Raw genomic sequence first — 22,186 nt, 5'->3', positions numbered from 1 at the left:
GTCAGGGTCTTACTTGATAAGTTGAAGACATTTAGCTCCTGTTGGACTGGGGCCCGTCCTGGGTCTCAATTGGGGGGGGGGGGGGGGATTTCTTCTTCCCCCGACGTATGCGGCAAACCCTCTTACGTGCTGGGGTTGTTGGCCTCGATGTTGTCCCCTGTGTTTTTCTAGTTGAAATGTTTTTAGTCACTGGGTCAAAGTTCTAAGGTCAACATGTAAAATAATAGACCACGTTAGTTAAAATTTGATTTACTATTTGGTTTAATCAGCCCAGAAGATACTGACATGTTGATGAGCACAAACAAATGAGTTGAAGTGACACATGCAACTGGTTACAAAAACATGTTATTAAGTCAATGTTCACCTGATCAATAACGGCTCTTACAATGACAATTCACACACATTGACAAAGTACGAGGACAGAGATGGCCAGGGATGGCAAGGGATCTTGGTCACATTAAAATAGGATGACAAATGCAATCTTAGACAAATACATCTAGCCTACTATAAATCACTTTTTCCAAATGTTGTTTACAGTTCAGTAATTTAGCAGACACTCTTAATCCAGAGCGATTTACAGGAGCAATTAGGGCTTTGCTTAAGGGCACATCGGCAGATTTTTCACCAAGGCTGCTTGCGGATTCAAACAAGCGACCTTTCAATTACTGGCCCAACAATCTCAACAGCTAGGATATCTGCAGACCCTTTTTCATCAACAATGGACATATGCATTTTGGAAAATACATTTTATTGCTATGTATAACAAATGTACATAATGTAGAAATCAGTCATTCATTCAATAGTTGTGTGTGACTGACTGAGAAGTGTTTGCTAATTGTATGAGTCCTTCTTTAATATCCCTCTATACTTCCTGTTTCTTCAAGATCAGAACCGCCATGATACAAAGAACAATAAAAACAGTGACAAAGGCAATGAGCTTCCATTTATGTTGCTGAATGAACTGGTCTGTGGCCTCCTTCAGTTTCACTCCAACGGCGATTCCAATGACCAACGTCAACAATCCAACAGTAATCACCATCGGCCCACAATCTGGCTTATCAGGAGCTGTGACACACATACACACCGAGTATTAATCATTTAGAATCTGCTGCATTTTACAGTATTCAGCAGATCTGTCATTTAATGATTCTTGAAAGAATAAAAACAAAACAAGTGGTTATCTTTTCCTTTGGCATCTCTGTCAGTTCTATGTTCCCCATTCTGTTACACTGCAATAGTACAGCATCACTACTGAACTGTCCTCTCCTATAGGATAGGGAAGCTGTTACACTACAATAGTACAGCATCACTACTGAACTGTCCTCTCCTATAGGATAGGGAAGCTGTTACACTGCAATAGTACAGCATCACTACTGAACTGTCCTCTCCTATATGATAGGGAAGCTGTTACACTACAATAGTACAGCATCACTACTGAACTGTCCTCTCCTATATGATAGGGAAGCTGTTACACTACAATAGTACAGCATCACTACTGAACTGTCCTCTCCTATAGGATAGGGAAGCTGTTACACTGCAATAGTACAGCATCACTACTGAACTGTCCTCTCCTATATGATAGGGAAGCTGTTACACTACAATAGTACAGCATCACTACTGAACTGTCCTCTCTTATAGGATAGGGAAGCTGTTACACTACAATAGTACAGCATCACTACTGAACTGTCCTCTCCTATAGGATAGGGAAGCTGTTACACTACAATAGTACAGCATCACTACTGAACTGTCCTCTCCTATAGGATAGGGAAGCTGTTACACTGCAATAGTACAGCATCACTACTGAACTGTCCTCTCCTATATGATAGGGAAGCTGTTACACTACAATAGTACAGCATCACTACTGAACTGTCCTCTCTTATAGGATAGGGAAGCTGTTACACTACAATAGTACAGCATCACTACTGAACTGTCCTCTCCTATAGGATAGGGAAGCTGTTACACTACAATAGTACAGCATCACTACTGAACTGTCCTCTCCTATAGGATAGGGAAGTTTGGGTTTTAATCACGGTAAAGCACTCACCTGAAGTCGTCATGTTGTTGTACTTTTCCTCTGTTGTTGATCCTGAACTCAATTCAACTCAATGAAGAGGGTGTCTACAATAAAGCACAGAAATTAGACAACGAAGTGAGGTTGTTTACTAGTTAAACAATGAACATAGAACAGAGTAAACATAGAAAATAGAACAGAATAAACATAAAACATAGAACAAAATAAACATAGATCAGAGAAGAATACACATAGAACATAGAACATAATAAACACAGAAAATAGAACAGAATAAACATAGATCATAGAGAAGAATAAACATAGAACATAATAAACACAGAACATAATTAACATAGAACAGAATAAACACAGGACAGAAGATAATAAATATAGAACAGAATAAACATAGAACACAATAACAGATTTAAACAGAACAGACTGTTTCACAATAAACAACGAGTCTATTGATTCATCCTTGCTTCAATCAAAGTAAAAATAATTAAAAAATCCCCATTAAAATCCTTCAGTTTAAGTTAAAGATACTGTGTGTGTTGTTTTGCATGGGCTGCTTCTCAAACTCAAAACGGAAGAACATACGCACGTCCAAGCACTTTCCGCAGGCGCTGGAGTTGTAGGCAAACTCATGGAAAAGTGTGCAGCGTTTTCCTTTCTGTTTTCCACTGCTTCTCAATCTACCAAATCCGCCTATATCGGATATCTGCATCTGCGGAGGAAGAAGGTGGCCGAGATATAGCGGTGTCTGTTACTTTGTTCCGTCTGTCTCTGCTGCCTTAGTTGATGATATTGTCATGGTGAGGATTTAAGTTTCATTTTCCCTGAACTGAAACCAAGATGAGAGGCACCACCCCCATTCATAGTTCACTACTGCTAAGTGACAGATACAAACCATTATTAACACAGGATAATAACACCTATTCTGATGTGTATAGATGGAAGGGCTTTGGTGATGGATCATGTTTCTTGATGCGATTATCAAACTTTAATTATGAATCATTTGGAAGTGAATAAAATCCCAATAAAGAGAGAAAAGAAACAGAGAATATATTGATTATTTTAAAGAGAGATGAAACTCTCATATTCATCACCAGTGCTAACCTACTTCTGTGAAGTCAGTCCTGATATGGGTCTGAACCTGTTAGTCATGAAGGGATTAAAACAGAGATTCATCCAGAAATATCGTTCCCTGATTTTCATCTGACCAAGTATTCAGATATTGTGTGACGAGAGTTACAGGCCAGGCCACTGAATTAAAGGCCTTTATCCTACCCTGTAAAATCCTTAAAAATAACATTAACCAGAATTTATGACTAGTTCACCAAAAACACATGATCAGATAATCCTGATTCAACCCACTGGTTGCATCAACGTTGTTTCTACGTCATTTCAAGCAAACAACGATTGGTTTTGTAAAAAGTGGATGACGTGAAAGGCATTTCGTTGTGTTTTCACCCGACCTTTAACTTAAATTCAATTATTTAAAGTATTCAGATATTGTGTGACAGGAGTTATGGCCAGGCCAATGATAAGCCTCTATCCTACCCTGTAAAACCATCACAGTGTACAATAACAACAACAATAACAACAACATGACCAGTGTTTAAGTTGTACATCGGGTGGTGCCAGAACAGAACATGACCAGTGTTTAAGTTGTACATCGGGTGGTGCCAGAACAGAACATGACCAGTGTTTAAGTTGTACATCGGGTGGTGCCAGAACAGAACATGACCAGTGTTTAAGTTGTACATCGGGTGGTGCCAGAACAGAACATGACCAGTGTTTAAGTTGTACATCGGGTGGTGCCAGAACAGAACATGACCAGTGTTTAAGTTGTACATCGGGTGGTGCCAGAACAGAACAGGACCAGTGTTTAAGTTGTACATCGGGTGGTGCCAGAACAGAACATGACCAGTGTTTAAGTTGTACATCGGGTGGTGCCAGAACAGAACAGGACCAGTGTTTAAGTTGTACATCGGGTGGTGCCAGAACAGAACATGACCAGTGTTTAAGTTGTACATCGGGTGGTGCCAGAACAGAACAGGACCAGTGTTTAAGTTGTACATCGGGTGGTGCCAGAACAGAACATGACCAGTGTTTAAGTTGTACATCGGGTGGTGCCAGAACAGAACATGACCTGTGTTTAAGTTGTACATCGGGTGGTGCCAGAACAGAACATGACCAGTGTTTAAGTTGTACATCGGGTGGTGCCAGAACAGAACATGACCAGTGTTTAAGTTGTACATCGGGTGGTGCCAGAACAGAACATGACCAGTGTTTAAGTTGTACATCGGGTGGTGCCAGAACAGAAAAGGACCTGAGGGGCTCTGAGGTAACGGAACAGATGAAAAACAATATTTCCTTCATAATAAAGCATTGCACATCATAGCATTTGCATCGTGGCATTAAAGTAGAGTTACACTTACAGAAGTTGCGCTCATGGCGTTTATATATGTTACTTGGGTCCGGGAAGAAATGCCTTTTGCATTTTATGAACACATTTCATGCAATTCTAACTCATTTTATATGGCTGGAGACTGGCAGAATAATTTTTTATTCCGCACAAATTATCTAAATTACATTTAAGTCATTTAGCAGACGCTCTTATCCAGAGCAACTTACAAATTGGAAAGTTCATACATATTCATCCTGGTCCCCCGTGGGGAATGAACCCACAACCCTGGCGTTGCAAGCGCCATGCTCTACCAACTGAGCCACACGGGACTACGACAGGCTACTTTGACACTGGCAAACTGAGATCAATAAAGTAAACTTGTCTTGGATCCATCAGATGTCTAGGTGTGACATATTGTACAATATAAGGAGGAAATGATAGTCCTAGAAAACAGTGGAGGCTGCTGAGGGGAGGACGGCTCATAATAATGTCTGGAACGGAGCAAATGGAATGGCAACAAACACCTGGAAACCATGGAAACCATGTGTTTGATACCGTTCCACTGATTCCGCTCCAGCCATTAACACAAACCCGTCCTCCCTAATTTAAGGTGCCACCAACCTCCTGAGCTAGAAAAGCTTTCCACTTTCACTGACTCACCCAATGATGCACAGCTCACTCATTGGCGATGGCCAATAGTCTCTTGTCAAAAGCCTCTTCTCTTTTGTATTACTTTGTAAAACAATGTTTGCTCATTAGGCCTACTTGGAAGTTTATACAATATTTTGTTAGCCTACAGTCAGAGTAGAGTCTTCTGTTTTAAGCAGGAGACATTTGCTTTCCAACCTGTGTTTTCCTGCGATTGTTGCCTATTTGAAATATTGGTAAAGGTTTGTTCTGGCTGCATGCTGTTCACTGACAGATTTGCCGCGCGTTCCTGGATTAGGTCTATATGCCTTATGATTGGGCTACACAAACACAATCCACAGCTAGTCTATTGTTTTAAAAAGCTATTGTTCTTCTGTGGCTAAATTATAGACCTGCTCCTGGTGTAGTATTCAGAATAACTGAATTTCTTTCTGAACAGATAGCAGTAATTTTATAACTTCGGCAAATGTATTTAAATGAATCAGGGGTGCTGCAGCTCCTCCAGCACCTTGCCGCGGTATGATTCTATAAGTGTATAAATGATGAAGTGCAACCGTTAAGAGATGAGAGTTGCGTGTCTATTAGAGCAGAAAGAGGGAGCGAGATCATAGATCTCTCTCTCACCGCAGCAACGGCCACGCGTTGGTCTCAAAAACATAGTCTATAATATTGCGCAAACCATAAAACCGGGCCGGACCAACACGAATGAATTTTAAGAATATCAGGCGCGGGCTGAACATCTACGTTTCACAATTACGTTTTTTTTAGGGGGCAGGATAATTAGGTAATGAGGGGACAACTCAAATGAACTCTGGTTGCTTTTATTATAATCTTTTACATTACAAACAGTGATTTTCTTTCTCATGTAGATGTACCGGATCCGGCTCAAATTAAGCACTGTGCATGTCTAGATCAAACAAATATACACGATCAAAGAATCATTTATGAACACAAAAATAGTGAGCCCCAGCTGGGGCACGAACCCAGGGACTGTCCACCCAACAGCTAAAGGCTAATATCAGGTCACTACAAATCTCAACAATGTTGTTATTGTTGTTGCCTTTATGTGTAACAGAATCAGTAAATCCTACAAGAATTATATTTCACCAGAAATGACGTGATAGAAAATGGCATAAGAGTGGAAATCCCCCCTACTCCCAGACACAGAGCAGCCAGACTCTTTTCCAATAAACTATCAGCGAGTAATTCACGCTTCGCTAAACTGAACCAAGAAACCGACATCGATTTGCCCACGATTGACCATCAGTTTCAACAAATCACACCAAATGCAGGTACGTGGTTGTTTCATAATGATCGCTAATAATATTTTCTATTGAATAACATTTACATTATTTACGTCGAAGAAACTGTCAGATCCTGAAATGTAACTTCCGTATTTTTATTTTGTACGCTAAAAATTTGTCTAAAAGTTTGCATTGTCAAAGACATGAAAACGCGATCATATTAAGATAAATATTAAAACGTGTAAGTGTTTCCGGGTGAATTTACTTTTATTTGCCGGTTTTCAAAGTATTTGACAAAGACCGTACAGTATGAAGCTATTCAAACTGATGACGTCATCTAGTCTAACGCAAACTGCGCATGTGCGGACCGTCAAATCAAAGGCACTACTTCAATATAAAGTTTTTTCGAAAATGAAAACGTGTCCGTTTTTACTTTCAGAGGTTGGAATAATACCATGTTCAACTACTTAAGACATTGGCTCCAATCTAGGTTGTGCCTTTAGATTTCGAGAAAGTTAACAACTTCGGAAGAGTCTTTCACTTCTCTAATTGACTTCTGAAACCCCAAACCCCGGGCTGGTCTGTTTGGTGTGTATCGCAATCTTTCCCGGAAGTCTAGTCTTGCACCTCTGGGTTTCGAAACTCTGTATTTGACTCCCAAGAAGAAGCGCGAAGCCGAAAAGTTACATTTGTTTATTTAGAACTACAAACAGGAACTACAACTCCCACCAGCTGTATGATGTCTCTTTTTCCACAGTTTGCCGGTCTAAAACAACTATCTTTTTGCATTTTCTAAATTTACATTAATTCAGAACCCCCGCACCCAATATGAATGTAATTGTATATATATATATATATTATATTAAATGACTGCATTTTAAATAAATTATGGTCATGTTCCATTGGTCAGACATTACTGACACGTGCCAGATCTTACAACGGCTGGATAGCTATTTTATATATCAGCTAACCACATCATATGTTATAGCAATCTGGTGCCCAACGGCACAGTTGATGATATGCTACTCAACCATTGGTTGATGAATGCAACCGCTGAGCAGGTTAACACGACCTTTAGGACATGATACTGAAGTGAAGCGAAAGGTTCATTTCACAGGTTATTGGCATGCGAATCCCAACACAGAGTCTAAACAATTAAACTCTCAATTAAACTACATATATATATATATATATATATATATATATATATATAAATATATATATATATATATATATAAACAAACTAATTAGCCCAAATAACTGTTGCAATAGTCTGTTATCTACTTTTTGTATCAACTCCATATCTATATATAGCACTAAACAATTAAACTCTTAATTAAACTATATATATATATATACATATATATATATAAACAAACTAATTTGGCCAAATAACTGTTGTGAAAGGCTGTTATCTAATTATTGTATCAACTCCATATCTTGACTGTAAATGTTTTCATGCTATTTTGATAAGTCTTAGGTAAAGTATTTAACATCAGTGTTTTTAAATATTTTTTTTAATGAAAGATGGCGCTGCCGCTGCCCAGCAGCCCGGCACTGGACTTGATGGGGAATGACAGCCTGCAGGACTGGGAAGTGATTGGTGGAGGGGGATTTGGACAGATCCACAAGGCCAGGCATAGAAAGTGGAGGTTTGATGTGGCCATCAAGTTGCTGCATTATGATGATGGGTAAATATGACCATCCCACAGCCGTGCATAAGACAATATGTTCATTCTGTTTGCTCCGGTGCATTCACAATCTCCAAATAAGGGCCCTGGCCAATATGAAAGAAAACTAATAGAACTGTATTACATTTAAAAAACAATATATACTACCGTTCCGTTCAAAAGTTTGGGGTCACTTAGAAATGTCCTTATTTTTACAGCACATTTTTTTGTCCATTAAATAACATCAAATTGATCAGAAATACAGTGTAGACATTATTAATGTTGTAAATGACCATTGTAGCTGGAAACAGCTGATTTTTAATGGAATATCTACATGGGCGTACTGAGGCCCATTATCAGCAACCATCACTCCTGTGTTCAAATAGCACGTTGTGTTAGCTAATCCAAGTTTATCATTTTAAAAGGCTAATTGATAATTAGAAAAACCCTTTTGCAATTATGTTAGCACAGCTGAAAACTGTTGTCCTGATTAAAGAAGCAATAAAACTGGCCTTCTTTAGATTAGCTGAGTATCTGGAGCATCAGCATTTGTGGGTTGGATTAGGCATTTACAACATTAACAATGTCTGCACTGTATTTCTAATCAATTTGATGTTATTTTAACTGACAAAAAATGTGCTTTTCTTTCAAAAACAAGGACATTTCTAAGTGACCCCAAACTTTTGAACGGTAGTGTATATGTTTTAATGATGTCAACCATTTTGATTAAAGGTGCAATCTGTAATTTATTTCTGGTTTAAAGTGCTGCCCCTACAGTCTTTGTTAAATATTTTTGTTGTTGTTGTTGCTCTTAGGTCAAATGTATTTACGTCAAGGTACCACTAGGGGAAGTAAAGGATTCGTTAAGGCTCTAGTCCACGTGTCAAACTCATTCCACAGAGGGCCGAGTGTCTGTAGGTTTTCACTCCTCCCTTGTACGTAATTTATGAATTAAGGTCACTAATTAGTAAGGAACTCCCCACACCTGGTTGTCTAGGTCTTCATTGAAAGGATAAAAACCTGCAGACACTAGGCCCTCCATGGAATGCGTTTGACACCCCTGCTCTAGTTCATGAGCCAGGGGGGTCGGACCGGCTCACTTGGGGTGACGATGTCTCATAGAGATTTTTGTTGAAGGTCTAATTCCCTCAAGTTTGAAAATGTGTGATAGCAGTGTAGCAATGGGAGCTTTCTCTGTGTTATCACTCTTTTATTCATCCATCCCATCCATTTTCTCTGTGTTATCACTCTTTTATTCATCCATCCCATCCATTTTCTCTGTGTTATCACTCTTTTATTCATCCATCCCATCCATTTTCTCTGTGTTATCACTCTTTTATTCATCCATCCCATCCATTTTCCCATAGGGATTTTACCCTATGACAAACAATGCCAGTATACAAGAAGTTACTGATCACGTATTCCCTCATCATTGGAAAGCTAAGATTCACAGCTATCCGTCAGACACATTTTCGGAATGTTCAGGTCAACAGAAATGTTACCTTTGACCTCTAGGGTACACATCAGAATTACCTGTATAAATTGCTTTAACCAAGAAAAACCCTCATACAAGTAGTTCTAAAAGATCAGGAAATTACCTTTCAACTTATATGTAATATAACCTACTTTGAAAATACCAGCTACAACTATTAAAACATTGTGAAAATTGTACCATTGACATTCCACGAAGAGAGGAAGCTATGTTTTTGTATTGTAACTTTGGTGATAGAGGCACCACATTTCACACACACACAGCTAGAACAGGGTTTAAACAGCATCTGTAGACGCAGGGCTGAAGGGGCAGTCTAGAATATGTGGAAGGGGTGAATCTACACTCTTAGAGATGAGGTTACGGTTAGGGTACAGTATTTTCCCCTGGGGTACAGAAAGATATCAGGGACTCTGTTTTACGTAATCATCACTCTCTCCGGATATACTGTCCCCGTCCATTCAGCCAGCGGGGTTCTCCGTCCATCACACGGACAGGAAGAAAGAACCCTCTGGGGAAAAATAATAGGAGGTGTTTGTTTCATGATTAAGTCACCGTAGTAACGTACAAGAAGTCAAGTCCTTTTGTTCTCTCGATCTGGAATACCTCACCATCAAACGGTGCCTGTATTACCTCCCAACCTACTTCGGTCATCGTCACTGCTGTGTACACACACCCCACTGCGACGGCTCTCAATGAACTACACTGGACTTTGTGCAAACTGGAAACCGCGTATCCTGAGGCCTTATTTATTGTATCTGGGGACTTTAATAAAGGAAATCTGACAAATGCTGCCAACGTTTTATAAACACCTCCTCTGCTACTCTTGGATCTTGACTATTACTACTCCCCCTTCCAGGAAGGCTACAAGGCCCTTCCATGCCCTCCCTTCAGCAAATCCCATTTTGACAACAGAGGTCATCCACATCGACAGGGCCACAGTAGAGAGGATGAAAAGCTTAAAATCCCTCGGCGTGCACATCGCTGACACCCTGCTGTGTGACTTAAAATCTATAATGCATTGTGACTTAATCTCAGTGTGGTTTTATTTGATCACCCACATGAAATACTGGGGTAAACTGGTCCCGTGTAGCTCAGTGAAATACTGGGGTAAACTGGTCCCGTGTAGCTCAGTGAAATACTGGGGTAAACTGGTCCCGTGTAGCTCAGTGAAATACTAGGGTAAACTGGTCCCGTGTAGCTCAGTGAAATACTGGGGTAAACTGGTCCCGTGTAGCTCAGTGAAATACTGGGGTAAACTGGTCCCGTGTAGCTCAGTGAAATACTGGGGTAAACTGGTCCCGTGTAGCTCAGTGAAATACTGGGGTAAACTGGTCCCGTGTAGCTCAGTGTAATACTAGGGTAAACTGGTCCCGTGTAGCTCAGTGAAATACTGGGGTAAACTGGTCCCGTGTAGCTCAGTGAAATACTGGGGTAAACTGGTCCCGTGTAGCTCAGTGAAATACTGGGGTAAACTGGTCCCGTGTAGCTCAGTGAAATACTGGGGTAAACTGGTCCCGTGTAGCTCAGTGTAATACTGGGGTAAACTGGTCCCGTGTAGCTCAGTGTAATACTGGGGTAAACTGGTCCCGTGTAGCTCAGTGTAATACTGGGGTAAACTGGTCCCGTGTAGCTCAGTGTAATACTGGGGTAAACTGGTCCCGTGTAGCTCAGTGTAATACCGGGGTAAACTGGTCCCGTGTAGCTCAGTGAAATACTGGGGTAAACTGGTCCCGTGTAGCTCAGTGTAATACTGGGGTAAACTGGTCCCGTGTAGCTCAGTGAAATACTAGGGTAAACTGGTCCCGTGTAGCTCAGTGTAATACTGGGGTAAACTGGTCCCGTGTAGCTCAGTGAAATACTGGGGTAAACTGGTCCCGTGTAGCTCAGTGAAATACTGGGGTAAACTGGTCCCGTGTAGCTCAGTGTAATACTGGGGTAAACTGGTCCCGTGTAGCTCAGTGTAATACTGGGGTAAACTGGTCCCGTGTAGCTCAGTGAAATACTAGGGTAAATTGGTCCCGTGTAGCTCAGTGTAATACTGGGGTAAACTGGTCCCGTGTAGCTCAGTGTAATACTGGGGTAAACTGGTCCCGTGTAGCTCAGTGAAATACTGGGGTAAACTGGTCCCGTGTAGCTCAGTGAAATACTGGGGTAAACTGGTCCCGTGTAGCTCAGTGAAATACTGGGGTAAACTGGTCCCGTGTGGCTCAGTGAAATACTAGGGTAAACTGGTCCCGTGTAGCTCAGTGTAATACTGGGGTAAACTGGTCCCGTGTAGCTCAGTGAAATACTGGGGTAAACTGGTCCTGTGTAGCTCAGTGAAATACTAGGGTAAACTGGTCCCGTGTAGCTCAGTGTAATACTGGGGTAAACTGGGCCCGTGTAGCTCAGTGTAATACTGGGGTAAACTGGTCCCGTGTTGCTCAGTGAAATACTGGGGTAAACTGGTCCCGTGTAGCTCAGTGAAATACTGGGGTAAACTGGTCCCGTGTAGCTCAGTGTAATACTGGGGTAAACTGGTCCCGTGTAGCTCAGTGAAATACTGGGGTAAACTGGTCCCGTGTAGCTCAGTGTAATACTGGGGTAAACTGGTCCCGTGTAGCTCAGTGTAATACTGGGGTAAACTGGTCCCGTGTAGCTCAGTGTAATACTGGGGTAAACTGGTCCCGTGTAGCTCAGTGAAATACTGGGGTAAACTGGTCCCGTGTAGCTCAGTGTAATACTGGGGTAAACTGGTCCCGTGTAGCTCAGTGTAATACCGGGGTAAACTGGTCCCGTGTAGCTCAGTGAAATACCGGGGTAAACTGGTCCCGTGTAGCTCAGTGAAATACTGGGGTAAACTGGTCCCGTGTAGCTCAGTGAAATACTGGGGTAAACTGGTCCCGTGTAGCTCAGTGTAATACTGGGGTAAACTGGTCCCGTGTAGCTCAGTGAAATACTGGGGTAAACTGGTCCCGTGTAGCTCAGTGTAATACTGGGGTAAACTGGTCCCGTGTAGCTCAGTGAAATACTGGGGTAAACTGGTCCCGTGTAGCTCAGTGTAATACTGGGGTAAACTGGTCCCGTGTAGCTCAGTGAAATACTGGGGTAAACTGGTCCCGCACCATTTTAGGGTTCTAGATAGCACCTTTTTTTCTAAGAGTATAAACACTGTAGTGAAAGAAAATGTAGTATATACCATAGTAATTAATGTGGTGTTTTTGCTAATTGTAGTATACTGTAGTATTTAATATTTTTTGTTGTTGTTGCGGACATTACCGTAGCTTTTACTAAAGTGTTTTTGTTGTTGTTGTTTTTTTTTTTTACATAGAAGTGCAGGCTTTCTACTTGAGGAAACCGACTGGTGAAATATTAAAGCAGCACATTTTCCATAACCTGTAGGTCGGTAGAACTGGAGTCTGAACGGATCATTCAGAGCTTCTGCTCTTTTCTTTAATTAACCTTTTATGAAAACAGTTGATAGGATAACATTGTATGTCATTTGAATAAGCTCACATCCATGACTATTCACTTGTACATATCCGTCGTACAGCTTTTAAGACACCACAATTCTGTGGATAATGTGACATCATAATGCGACATCATAATGTGACGTCATAGTGTGACATCATAATGTGACATCTTAATGTGACATCTTAATGTGACATCATAGTGTGACATCATAATGTGACATCTTAATGTGACAGCATAAAGTGACATCATAATGTGACATCTTAATGTGACAGCATAAAGTGACATCATAATGTGACATCTTTATATATTTGGGTCATGTGGTTGTGTGTTCTACATCACTATGGACATTTTAAGACATTATTGGGCGTACTACAATTATATTTCATACAGGTATGGTCGGTCATTCAAAATTAATCCAATAAGACCCCATTGAGTTGTTTGGCGGCCATATCGGAATTAGTCTTCTGTCGGGTTATTGTGTAAATCCTGTGATGGCCCTGTATCTACAAATCTTTTTTTAAACCCTGTTCTAGCCGTGTGTGTGAAATGCGGTGCCTCTATCAACAAAGTGTACAATCCAATAACATAGCTTCCCCTCTTCATGGAATTCTATGGCAAAGCTTCCAACATTCTAATGTCAATGGCATAATATGGCTGATTTTTAAACAATAGTTGTAGCTGGTCCTTTCAAAGTGGGTTATGTTATATATAATTTGAAAGGTAATTTCATGACCTTTCAGTACCACTTGTCAAACAAAGTTAAAATGTATATTTCTTTTTTAAAGCAATTTATACAGGTTATTCTAATATGTAACCTAAAGTTATGTTGACCTGAACTTTTCCCGAAAATTAGTCTGATGGATAGCTGTGACTCTAATCTTTCTAAAAGGGTGTGCAGTATGTGATCAATAACTTGTTGGTCTGGCTCATTGTCTTTATCACCCCCCCCCCCCCCCCCCCCCCCCACACACACACACACACCTCATTCCAGCTCTAGCACTTCCCTGCTTAAGGAGGTAAAAAATATGCAGAAGGGAGGGAGCCCCCATGTGGTGAGGATTCTGGGGGTGTACCAGGGGTGCCCTCCATCTCCAGGTAGAGGCCTCTCCACCCAGCTGGGTATTGTGATGGAGTTAATGAAGATAGGTTCACTGGCCACCCTCCAGGCCAGCCTCTCTGGCCCCCCACCCTGGCCCCTGGCCTTCCGCCTGGCCCACCAGATCGCTCTGGGAATTAACTTCCTTCACAACCTCCCTCAGCCACTTCTGCATCGCGACCTGAAGCCCAATAACGTGCTGCTGGATGACAACCTTAATGCAAAGGCAAGTCCCAAGATCCTGAGTCTCTACTAGTGGTGAGATACGTCTGAACTATGTGCAGTCATCACTACCAACTGGCAGTATACATATTTACTGAACATGACTATTTCTCTTTAGTCTATGTGAAGCCCATCTCTCTCTCTCTCTCTCTTTCTCACACGCTCACTCTCTTTCTCTCTCTCTCTCTCTCTCTCTAGCTTACAGATTTTGGCCTTGCTGAAGTCTCCCATAGTGCTTTGAAGACGCCCAGAGAGGAGCCTGGGACAGAAGGAGGCACTCTAAGCTACATGCCCCCTGAGGCTTTTGAATCATCATATGAACCAACTCGAGCCACTGACATCTACAGGTACAACACAGAGAGAGACAGCACTCAGAAAGCACCACTGACATCTACAGGTACAACACAGAGAGAGAGACAGCACTCAGAAAGCACCACTGACATCTACAGGTACAACACACAGAGAGAGACAGCACTCAGAAAGCACCACTGACATCTACAGGTACAACACAGAGAGAGACAGCACTCAGAAAGCACCACTGACATCTACAGGTACAACACACAGAGAGAGACAGCACTCAGAAAGCACCACTGACATCTACAGGTACAACACAGAGAGAGACAGCACTCAGAAAGCACCACTGACATCTACAGGTACAACACAGAGAGAGAGACAGCACTCAGAAAGCACCACTGACATCTACAGGTACAACACAGAGAGAGACAGCACTCAGAAAGCACCACTGACATCTACAGGTACAACACAGAGAGAGACAGCACTCAGAAAGCACCACTGACATCTACAGGTACATCACAGAGAGAGAGACAGCACTCAGAATGCATCACTGACATCTACAGGTACAACACACAGAGAGAGACAGCACTCAGAAAGCACCACTGACATCTACAGGTACAACACACAGAGAGAGACAGCACTCAGAAAGCACCACTGACATCTACAGGTACAACACAGAGAGAGAGACAGCACTCAGAAAGCACCACTGACATCTACAGGTACAACACAGAGAGACAGCACTCAGAAAGCACCGTGGGCATTCGATAACTCTCTCTCTTTCCTCTGTCTCAGTTACGGCATACTGCTGTGGTCCATCTTCACTGGAAAAGAGCCCTATTATGCAGATAACCCTCGTAAGTGGTAGTGTCACTGTTAAGCACACACACATTAACACACACATTAACACACACCTAAACACACACGTTAACACACACGTTAACACACATTAACACACACATTAACACACACATTAACACACACATTAACACACACCTAAACACACACGTTAACACACACCTAAACACACACGTTAACACACACCTAAACACACACGTTAACACACACCTAAACACACACATTAACACACACCTAAACACACACGTTAACACACACCTAAACACACACATTAACACACACCTAAACACACACATTAACACACACCTAAACACACACATTAACACACACCTAAACACACACATTAACACACACATAAACACACATGTTAACACACACCTAAACACACACGTTAACACACACATTAACACACACATTAACACACACATTAACACACACACATTAACACACACGTCTTCTTCTCCGTCTCTCATCCATCTCACCCCTCACTTCTCACTATTATTTAGACTTTCTTCTCTTATTTCACTCTCCTGTAGATCTCCAGTCCAGTATGGTGAGGTTCCGGGTCCCCTTGGGCGACAGGCCCCCTCTGGAGGCAGTGGACAGGGACCAGGCTGGTGGGCTCGGGGAGATGGTGGACCTCATGGTGAATTGCTGGGACCAACAGCCTTCTAATAGACCCCATTTCCTGGGTGAGACTACAGGAAGGTTGTTTATACTTTGCCCTGTTACTTGATGAGGAACAGGTGTCATTAATCATGATCATGAACCTTTTTGTATACCTTGGTATGTTGTTTGGTTGTTCGTATTGGAACCCAGGACCAAATACTGATTGGATATTTATCTCAGCGGTCTGTCACAGGAGACTATTTGGTTGTTAACTCTTTTTGCTTATTATTCAGATTGCCTCACTGTGACAGAGAGAACATATGAGAGGCACAAGCAATCAATAAACGACGTTGTCCATCAAGTGCTCCTTAAACTGGTACTGTACAAGACACTCTGATTCAAAGCCTCTCGTTCTGTATGTGTAACATTCACTTATAGCAACATAACTGATCAACTCCTCATTTTAGCTCCACCTTTTCTCTCCCTCCCTCCCTCCCTCCCTCCCTCCCTCCCTCCCTCCCTCCCTCCCTCCCTCCCTCCCTCTCTCCCTCCCTCCCTCCCTCCCTCCCTCCCTCCCTCCCTCCCTCCCTCCCTCCCTCCCTCCCTCCCTCCCTCTCTCCTTCCCTCCCTCCCTCCCTCACTCCCTCCCTCCCTCTCTCTCTCTCTCTTTACTCTCCCACTCTCTCTCAGGAGGAGGAGAGGATGAGGAGACAGGAGGAGGAGAGGATGAGGAGACAGGAGGAAGAGGAGAGAGAGAGACAGGAGGATGAGAGTATGAGGAGACAGGAGGAAGAGGAGAGAGAGAGACAGAGTAAGTACATTTTTTGTTGTTATAATCATCAACATTACTATGTACTGTAAATTACATTATTTGAATAATTTACTTGATCATTTATTCAGCATATAATGGTGCCTCTATGTTATTTGTTTTTATTCACAGAAACTGGTCTAGCTCATCTGAGGATAGTTCTGGTGGGGAAGACTGGAGCAGGGAAGAGCGCAACAGGAAATACCATCCTGGGTGGGGAGGGGTTTAAAGAAGACTCCTCCCCTGAGTCTGTGACTGCTCAGTGTGAGAAACAGAGTGGAGAGGTGGATGGAAGGAAGATTGATGTGATTGACACGCCAGGACTCTTTGACACATCAGTGACTATAGAGAAAATGAAATGTGAACTAGAAAGGTGCTTCTACATGTCAGTCCCAGGACCCCATGTGTTCCTGTTGGTGATCAGACTGGGGAGGTTCACACCCGAAGAGCAGAACACTGTGAAGTGGATCCAGGAGAACTTTGGAGAAGAAGCCTCAAAGTACACCATGGTGCTGTTCACTGGAGGAGACCAGCTGAGAAAAAAATCTGTTGAGCAGTTTATAGGAGAAAGTGTTAACCTCCAGGATCTCATCAGCAAATGTGGAGGTGGATATCACTCTGTCATCAATGACAGTGACAGTAGCGCCAACCCTGACCAAGTCCCAGAGCTGCTGAAGAAGATAGATGAGATGGTGACGAGGAATGGAGGACAACACTACACCAACGAGATGTACCAGGAGGTCCAGAGGAAGATCGAAGAGGAGGAGGAAAGGAAGAGAGAGGAGGAGAGGAAGAAAAAAGAGGAAGAAATGAAGAAAGAAGAGGAGGCAATCAGGAAACGGGAAGAGGAGGTGAGGAGAGAGGAGGAAATGAAAAGAGAGGAGGAGTTGAGGAAGATAGAAGAGGAGAGACAGGAGGAGAGAAGGAAGATGGAAGAGGAGAGACAGGAGGAGAGGAGGAAGACGGAAGAGGAGACGAGGAAGATGGAAGAGGAGAGACAGGAGGAGAGGAGGAAGATGGAAGAGGAGAGGGGGAAGATGGAAGAGGAGAGGGGGAAGATGGAAAAGGAGAGGAGGAGGAGGAGGAGAAATTGGTTCGAGCGGGTTTTAAACCTTTAACCTTGTTGTGGCCAGCACCATGCTCTAATCCACTGAGCGGAACTGTGTGTACTTTCATCTTTATACAAACATTAACCAGACTTTTAACGCCATAACATGCCATAATCATACCAATCGTCAACTTTCCTTTCACATTAAATCCCTGTTCTTCAATAAATACAAAAACATGCTGACTATTACTGGGTCGTTGATTGTAGACTTTACTCTCTGTAGGAAGGTAATTGAAAAAAAAATATGCTGTCTGTTTCTATGACGGTATATGGCTCAGCTAATGATAAACGTACCCTAACCCTCCTTTGAGCTTCAGTCACCAGCACCATCTCCCACCTAAATTCATGTTTTTTTCTGGTCATTACTGTCCACTGTCCACCAATGTTATTTAAGCAATAACACACAAGGGGGTGTGGTAGCCTAGTGGTTTGAGCGTTGGGCCAGTAACCGAAAGGTTGCTAGATTGAATCCCCGATCTGACAATGTAAACATCTGTCGTTCTGCCCCTAAACAAGGCAGTTAACCCACTGTACACTATCCAGAGCCACTGAGGAAGTTACAACCACAAAAGACATTGTGACTTCTGGGGAAGTTAACCAGAGACTCTGATGAACTGACTCTCCAGCAGACGGACCGGATTCCAACAGAGAAGACAACAACGACATATGGGCGTAAATATATACATTGCAAATATTCTCGAATGAGCAGCCGTTCATGTGCAAACGATTAGCATTTCAATTAATTAATTATCAACTGTGTGTAGTGAATCCATTTTGTCTTTCCCGCTCTTTTATCTGTCCCCACCCCTTTCCATTGTCTACCAAGCCGTCATACCGGTTTAGCCCACTAGGGACTTATCAATGCATTGTGTTAGTAACCAATATCTACTGTTTGTTATGTATTTCTGTGCTTATTTAGTTAGTCAGTAAATAAATAATTAAGCCAATTTGTATATCGCTGATTCATAATTTATGCTAGGGTTCGTGCAGACATCCAAGGGTTTGCGACGTTCAATAATGACAACTGATGAGGTAATAATGATACATTAATACAAGACTGTACTCGATAAGATATGAAAATATCTGAAGAGTCGATTCGGGAAATAGAGACTCTATAAACATTTCCCGTGGTGCCCCGACTTCCTAGTTAATTAAAGTGTGCATGATTAGTTTAATCACGTAATAATAATTACACATAGAGCATTTATTTGATAAAAAAGCAGTCTTCACATTTAATGATAGTCACAGACACGACATCTTTTTTATGGCTCAGCTAATGATAAACGTACCCTAACCCTCCTTTGAGCTTCAGTCACCAGCACCATCTCCCACCTAAACTAATGTTTTTCTGTTCATTAGTGTCCACTGTCCACCAACGTTATTAAAGAATGGTTCCCACCTTCTGGTTGATTTCCTGGTTTCATGGCTACTTGTGCTTGTCTCATCCTGTTTGTTTGTCAACATCAGACTTACTTTGTTTGTATTTACATATGAGATGTAATTCACTCTCTACTTGCTGACGTAAAAACAAATGAAATCATCCAGAATTCTAGTGAGTTTTCCCCTCTGGTATTTTATTGAGACTCAGAGAACTACAGATGTACTAGAGATTCAGGACAGTTATGCCCTTTTATACAATGGGTGGGTCTAATCCTGAATGCTGATTGGTTAAAACCGCATTCCAGTTGGTGTCTATTCCACAAGTAACCAGCTCTGAATACTGTCTGTGATTTAAGGAATGATGATGCAGGAACATCACAGACAGCCTTTGAGTTTGAATTCATCTCACACACAAACTTAAGGTAGATTTGATTTGATTGATTGTATTATTAAGCGTCTTCAGAATGCCCAGCCCACATTGGTTTATAAGACAATGTATTCATCATTCCTAATTGCATTTACAGTGTTACTAATCTTGAAAATCCAGAGCTAAAATATTGCCTGCTTTTATTTATTTATCCCTTATTTTATCAGGCAAGTTGAATGAGAACACATTCTCATTTACAGCAACAACCTGTGGAATAGTTACAGGGATGAATGAGCTAATTGTAAACTGGGGATTATTAGGTGACCGTGATGGTATGAGGGCCAGATTGGGAATTTAGCCAGGACACCAGGGTTAACACGCCTACTCTTATGATAAGTGCCATGGGATATTTTAGTGAACACAGAGAGTCAGGACACCCGTTTAACATCCCATCCAAAAGACAGCACCCTACACAGGGCAATGTCCCCAATCACTGCCCTGGGGATTGGGATTTTTTTTTAGACCAGAGGAAAGGCTGCCTCCTACTGGCCCTCCAACACCACTTCCAGCAGGAGCTAGTCTCCCATCCAGGGACTGACCAGGACCAACGCTGCTTAGCATCAGAAGCAAGCCAGCTGTGGGATGCAGGGTGGTTTGCTGCTGGCTGAATGGTGTCAGTTCTGGATGGAGAGGTATGAGAAAGGAGAGAAGGTATGAGAAAGGAGAGAAGGTATGAGAAAAGAGAGAAGGTATGAGAAAAGACAGAAGGTATGAGAAAAGAGAGAAGGTATGAGAAAAGAGAGAAGGTATGAGAAAAGAGAGAAGGTATGAGAAAAGAGAGAAGGTATGAGAAAAGAGAGAAGGTATGAGAAAAGAGAGAATAAATAGTCCTGTGAGCTCCAATGGGGTTTCAAATGTACCCCGAAAAAGGATCCACTTTTCACTACGTTCAGACTGTATAATAGGGAAACAATACGTGATTATACAGATATACTAATCACAATATTTCACATTGTATATTGTGGTAGAAAGGGCAATAGAGGAGAAAATGTATCTCTCCGAGGTGATATACTTCACTTTACTGACTTCACTGTCCCCATGGGGAAACGTTGCAGTATCACCTACATGTTTAAAGTGCCGTTTCAATACAACAGACAACAAATTGACAATACAACATTCACAGCAGTTACACAGTTACATCGTCTTTCCTCTTCCATTTCACCACAATACCAACCTGTTTCAATACGCAGAGACAATATCCCTGATCTTACCTGTTTCAATACGCAGGGACAATATCCCTGATGTGACCTGCTTTATAGCTTATGTGTTCGTTCCTCCTGCTGTCCTCATAGCAGGCTATATATGTTGTGATATCCATTCATTCCTCCTGCTGTCCTCATAGCAGGCTATATATGTTGTGATATCCATTCATTCCTCCTGCTGTCCTCATAGCAGGCTATATATGTTGTGATATCCATTCATTCCTCCTGCTGTCCTCATAGCAGCCTATATATGTTGTGATATCCATTCATTCCTCCTGCTGTACTCATAGCAGGCTATATATGTTGTGATATCCATTAATTCCTCCTGCTGTACTCATAGCAGCCTATATATGTTGTGATATCCATTCATTCCTCCTGCTGTACTCATAGCAGGCTATATATGTTGTGATATCATTCATTCCTCCTGCTGTCCTCATAGCAGGCTATATATGTTGTGATATCCATTCATTCCTCCTGCTGTCCTCATAGCAGGCTATATATGTTGTGATATCCATTCATTCCTCCTGCTGTCCTCATAGCAGCCTATATATGTTGTGATATCCATTCATTCCTCCTGCTGTCCTCATAGCAGCCTATATATGTTGTGATATCCATTCATTCCTCCTGCTGTCCTCATAGCAGGCTATATATGTTGTGATATCCATTCATTCCTCCTGCTGTCCTCATAGCAGGCTATATATGTTGTGATATCCATTCATTCCTCCTGCTGTCCTCATAGCAGGCTATATATGTTGTGATATCCGATATCCCCTCTCTCCACTGGGATTCTCTGCCTCAAACCCTATTACAGGGGCTGAGTCATTGGCTTACTGGTGCTCTTCCATGCTGTCCCTAGGAGGGGTGCGTCACTTGAGTGGGTTGAGTCACTGACGTGATCTTCCTGTCCGGGATGGCGCCCCCCCCCTTGTGTTGTGCCGTGGGGGAGATCTTCGTGGGCTATACTCGGCCTTGTCTCAGGATGGTAAGTTGTTGATTGAAGATATCCTTCTAGTGTTGTGGGGGCTGTGCTTTGGCAAAGTGGGTGGGGTTATATCCTGCCTGTTTGGCCCTGTCCGGGGGTATCGTCGGACGGGGCCACAGTGTCTCCCGACCCCTCCTGTCTCAGCCTCCAGTATTTATGCTGCAACAGTTTATGTGTCGGGGGGCTAGGGTCAGTCTGTTATATCTGGAGTATTTATCCTGTCTTATCCAGTGTGAATTTAAGTATGCTCTCTCTAATTCTTTCTCTCTTTTTCT

At 42.2% G+C, this 22,186-nt stretch overlaps 1 protein-coding gene and 1 long non-coding RNA gene across 2 annotated transcripts; one reads left to right on the top strand and one right to left on the bottom strand.

The window, feature by feature from the left end:
• Positions 1-237: 237 nt before the first annotated feature.
• LOC120037235 lies at positions 238-2,847 on the bottom strand. The gene is made up of 3 exons (XR_005474788.1): positions 2,613-2,847; positions 2,045-2,118; positions 238-1,065 (listed from the first exon to the last, which is right to left on the bottom strand). It is a non-coding gene; the product is annotated as an uncharacterized LOC120037235 (long non-coding RNA).
• A 3,379-nt stretch (positions 2,848-6,226) lies between these two features.
• Positions 6,227-19,319, top strand: LOC120037248 (serine/threonine-protein kinase 3-like). The gene is made up of 9 exons (XM_038983422.1): positions 6,227-6,361; positions 7,841-8,004; positions 13,920-14,250; positions 14,445-14,593; positions 15,333-15,394; positions 15,932-16,087; positions 16,298-16,380; positions 16,695-16,815; positions 16,945-19,319. The coding sequence occupies exons 1-9, from the start codon at positions 6,356-6,358 to the stop codon at positions 17,928-17,930; spliced, it is 2,058 nt and encodes a 685-aa protein (XP_038839350.1). The 5' UTR covers positions 6,227-6,355; the 3' UTR covers positions 17,931-19,319.
• The last annotated feature ends 2,867 nt before the right edge of the window (positions 19,320-22,186 follow it).

The sequence above is a fragment of the Salvelinus namaycush genome, unplaced genomic scaffold (assembly GCF_016432855.1).
Source record: "Salvelinus namaycush isolate Seneca unplaced genomic scaffold, SaNama_1.0 Scaffold165, whole genome shotgun sequence".
NCBI lineage: Eukaryota > Metazoa > Chordata > Actinopteri > Salmoniformes > Salmonidae > Salvelinus > Salvelinus namaycush.
The sequence above is the reverse complement of the archived record's forward strand: the minus strand, read 5'-3'. Positions and strand labels throughout refer to the sequence as shown.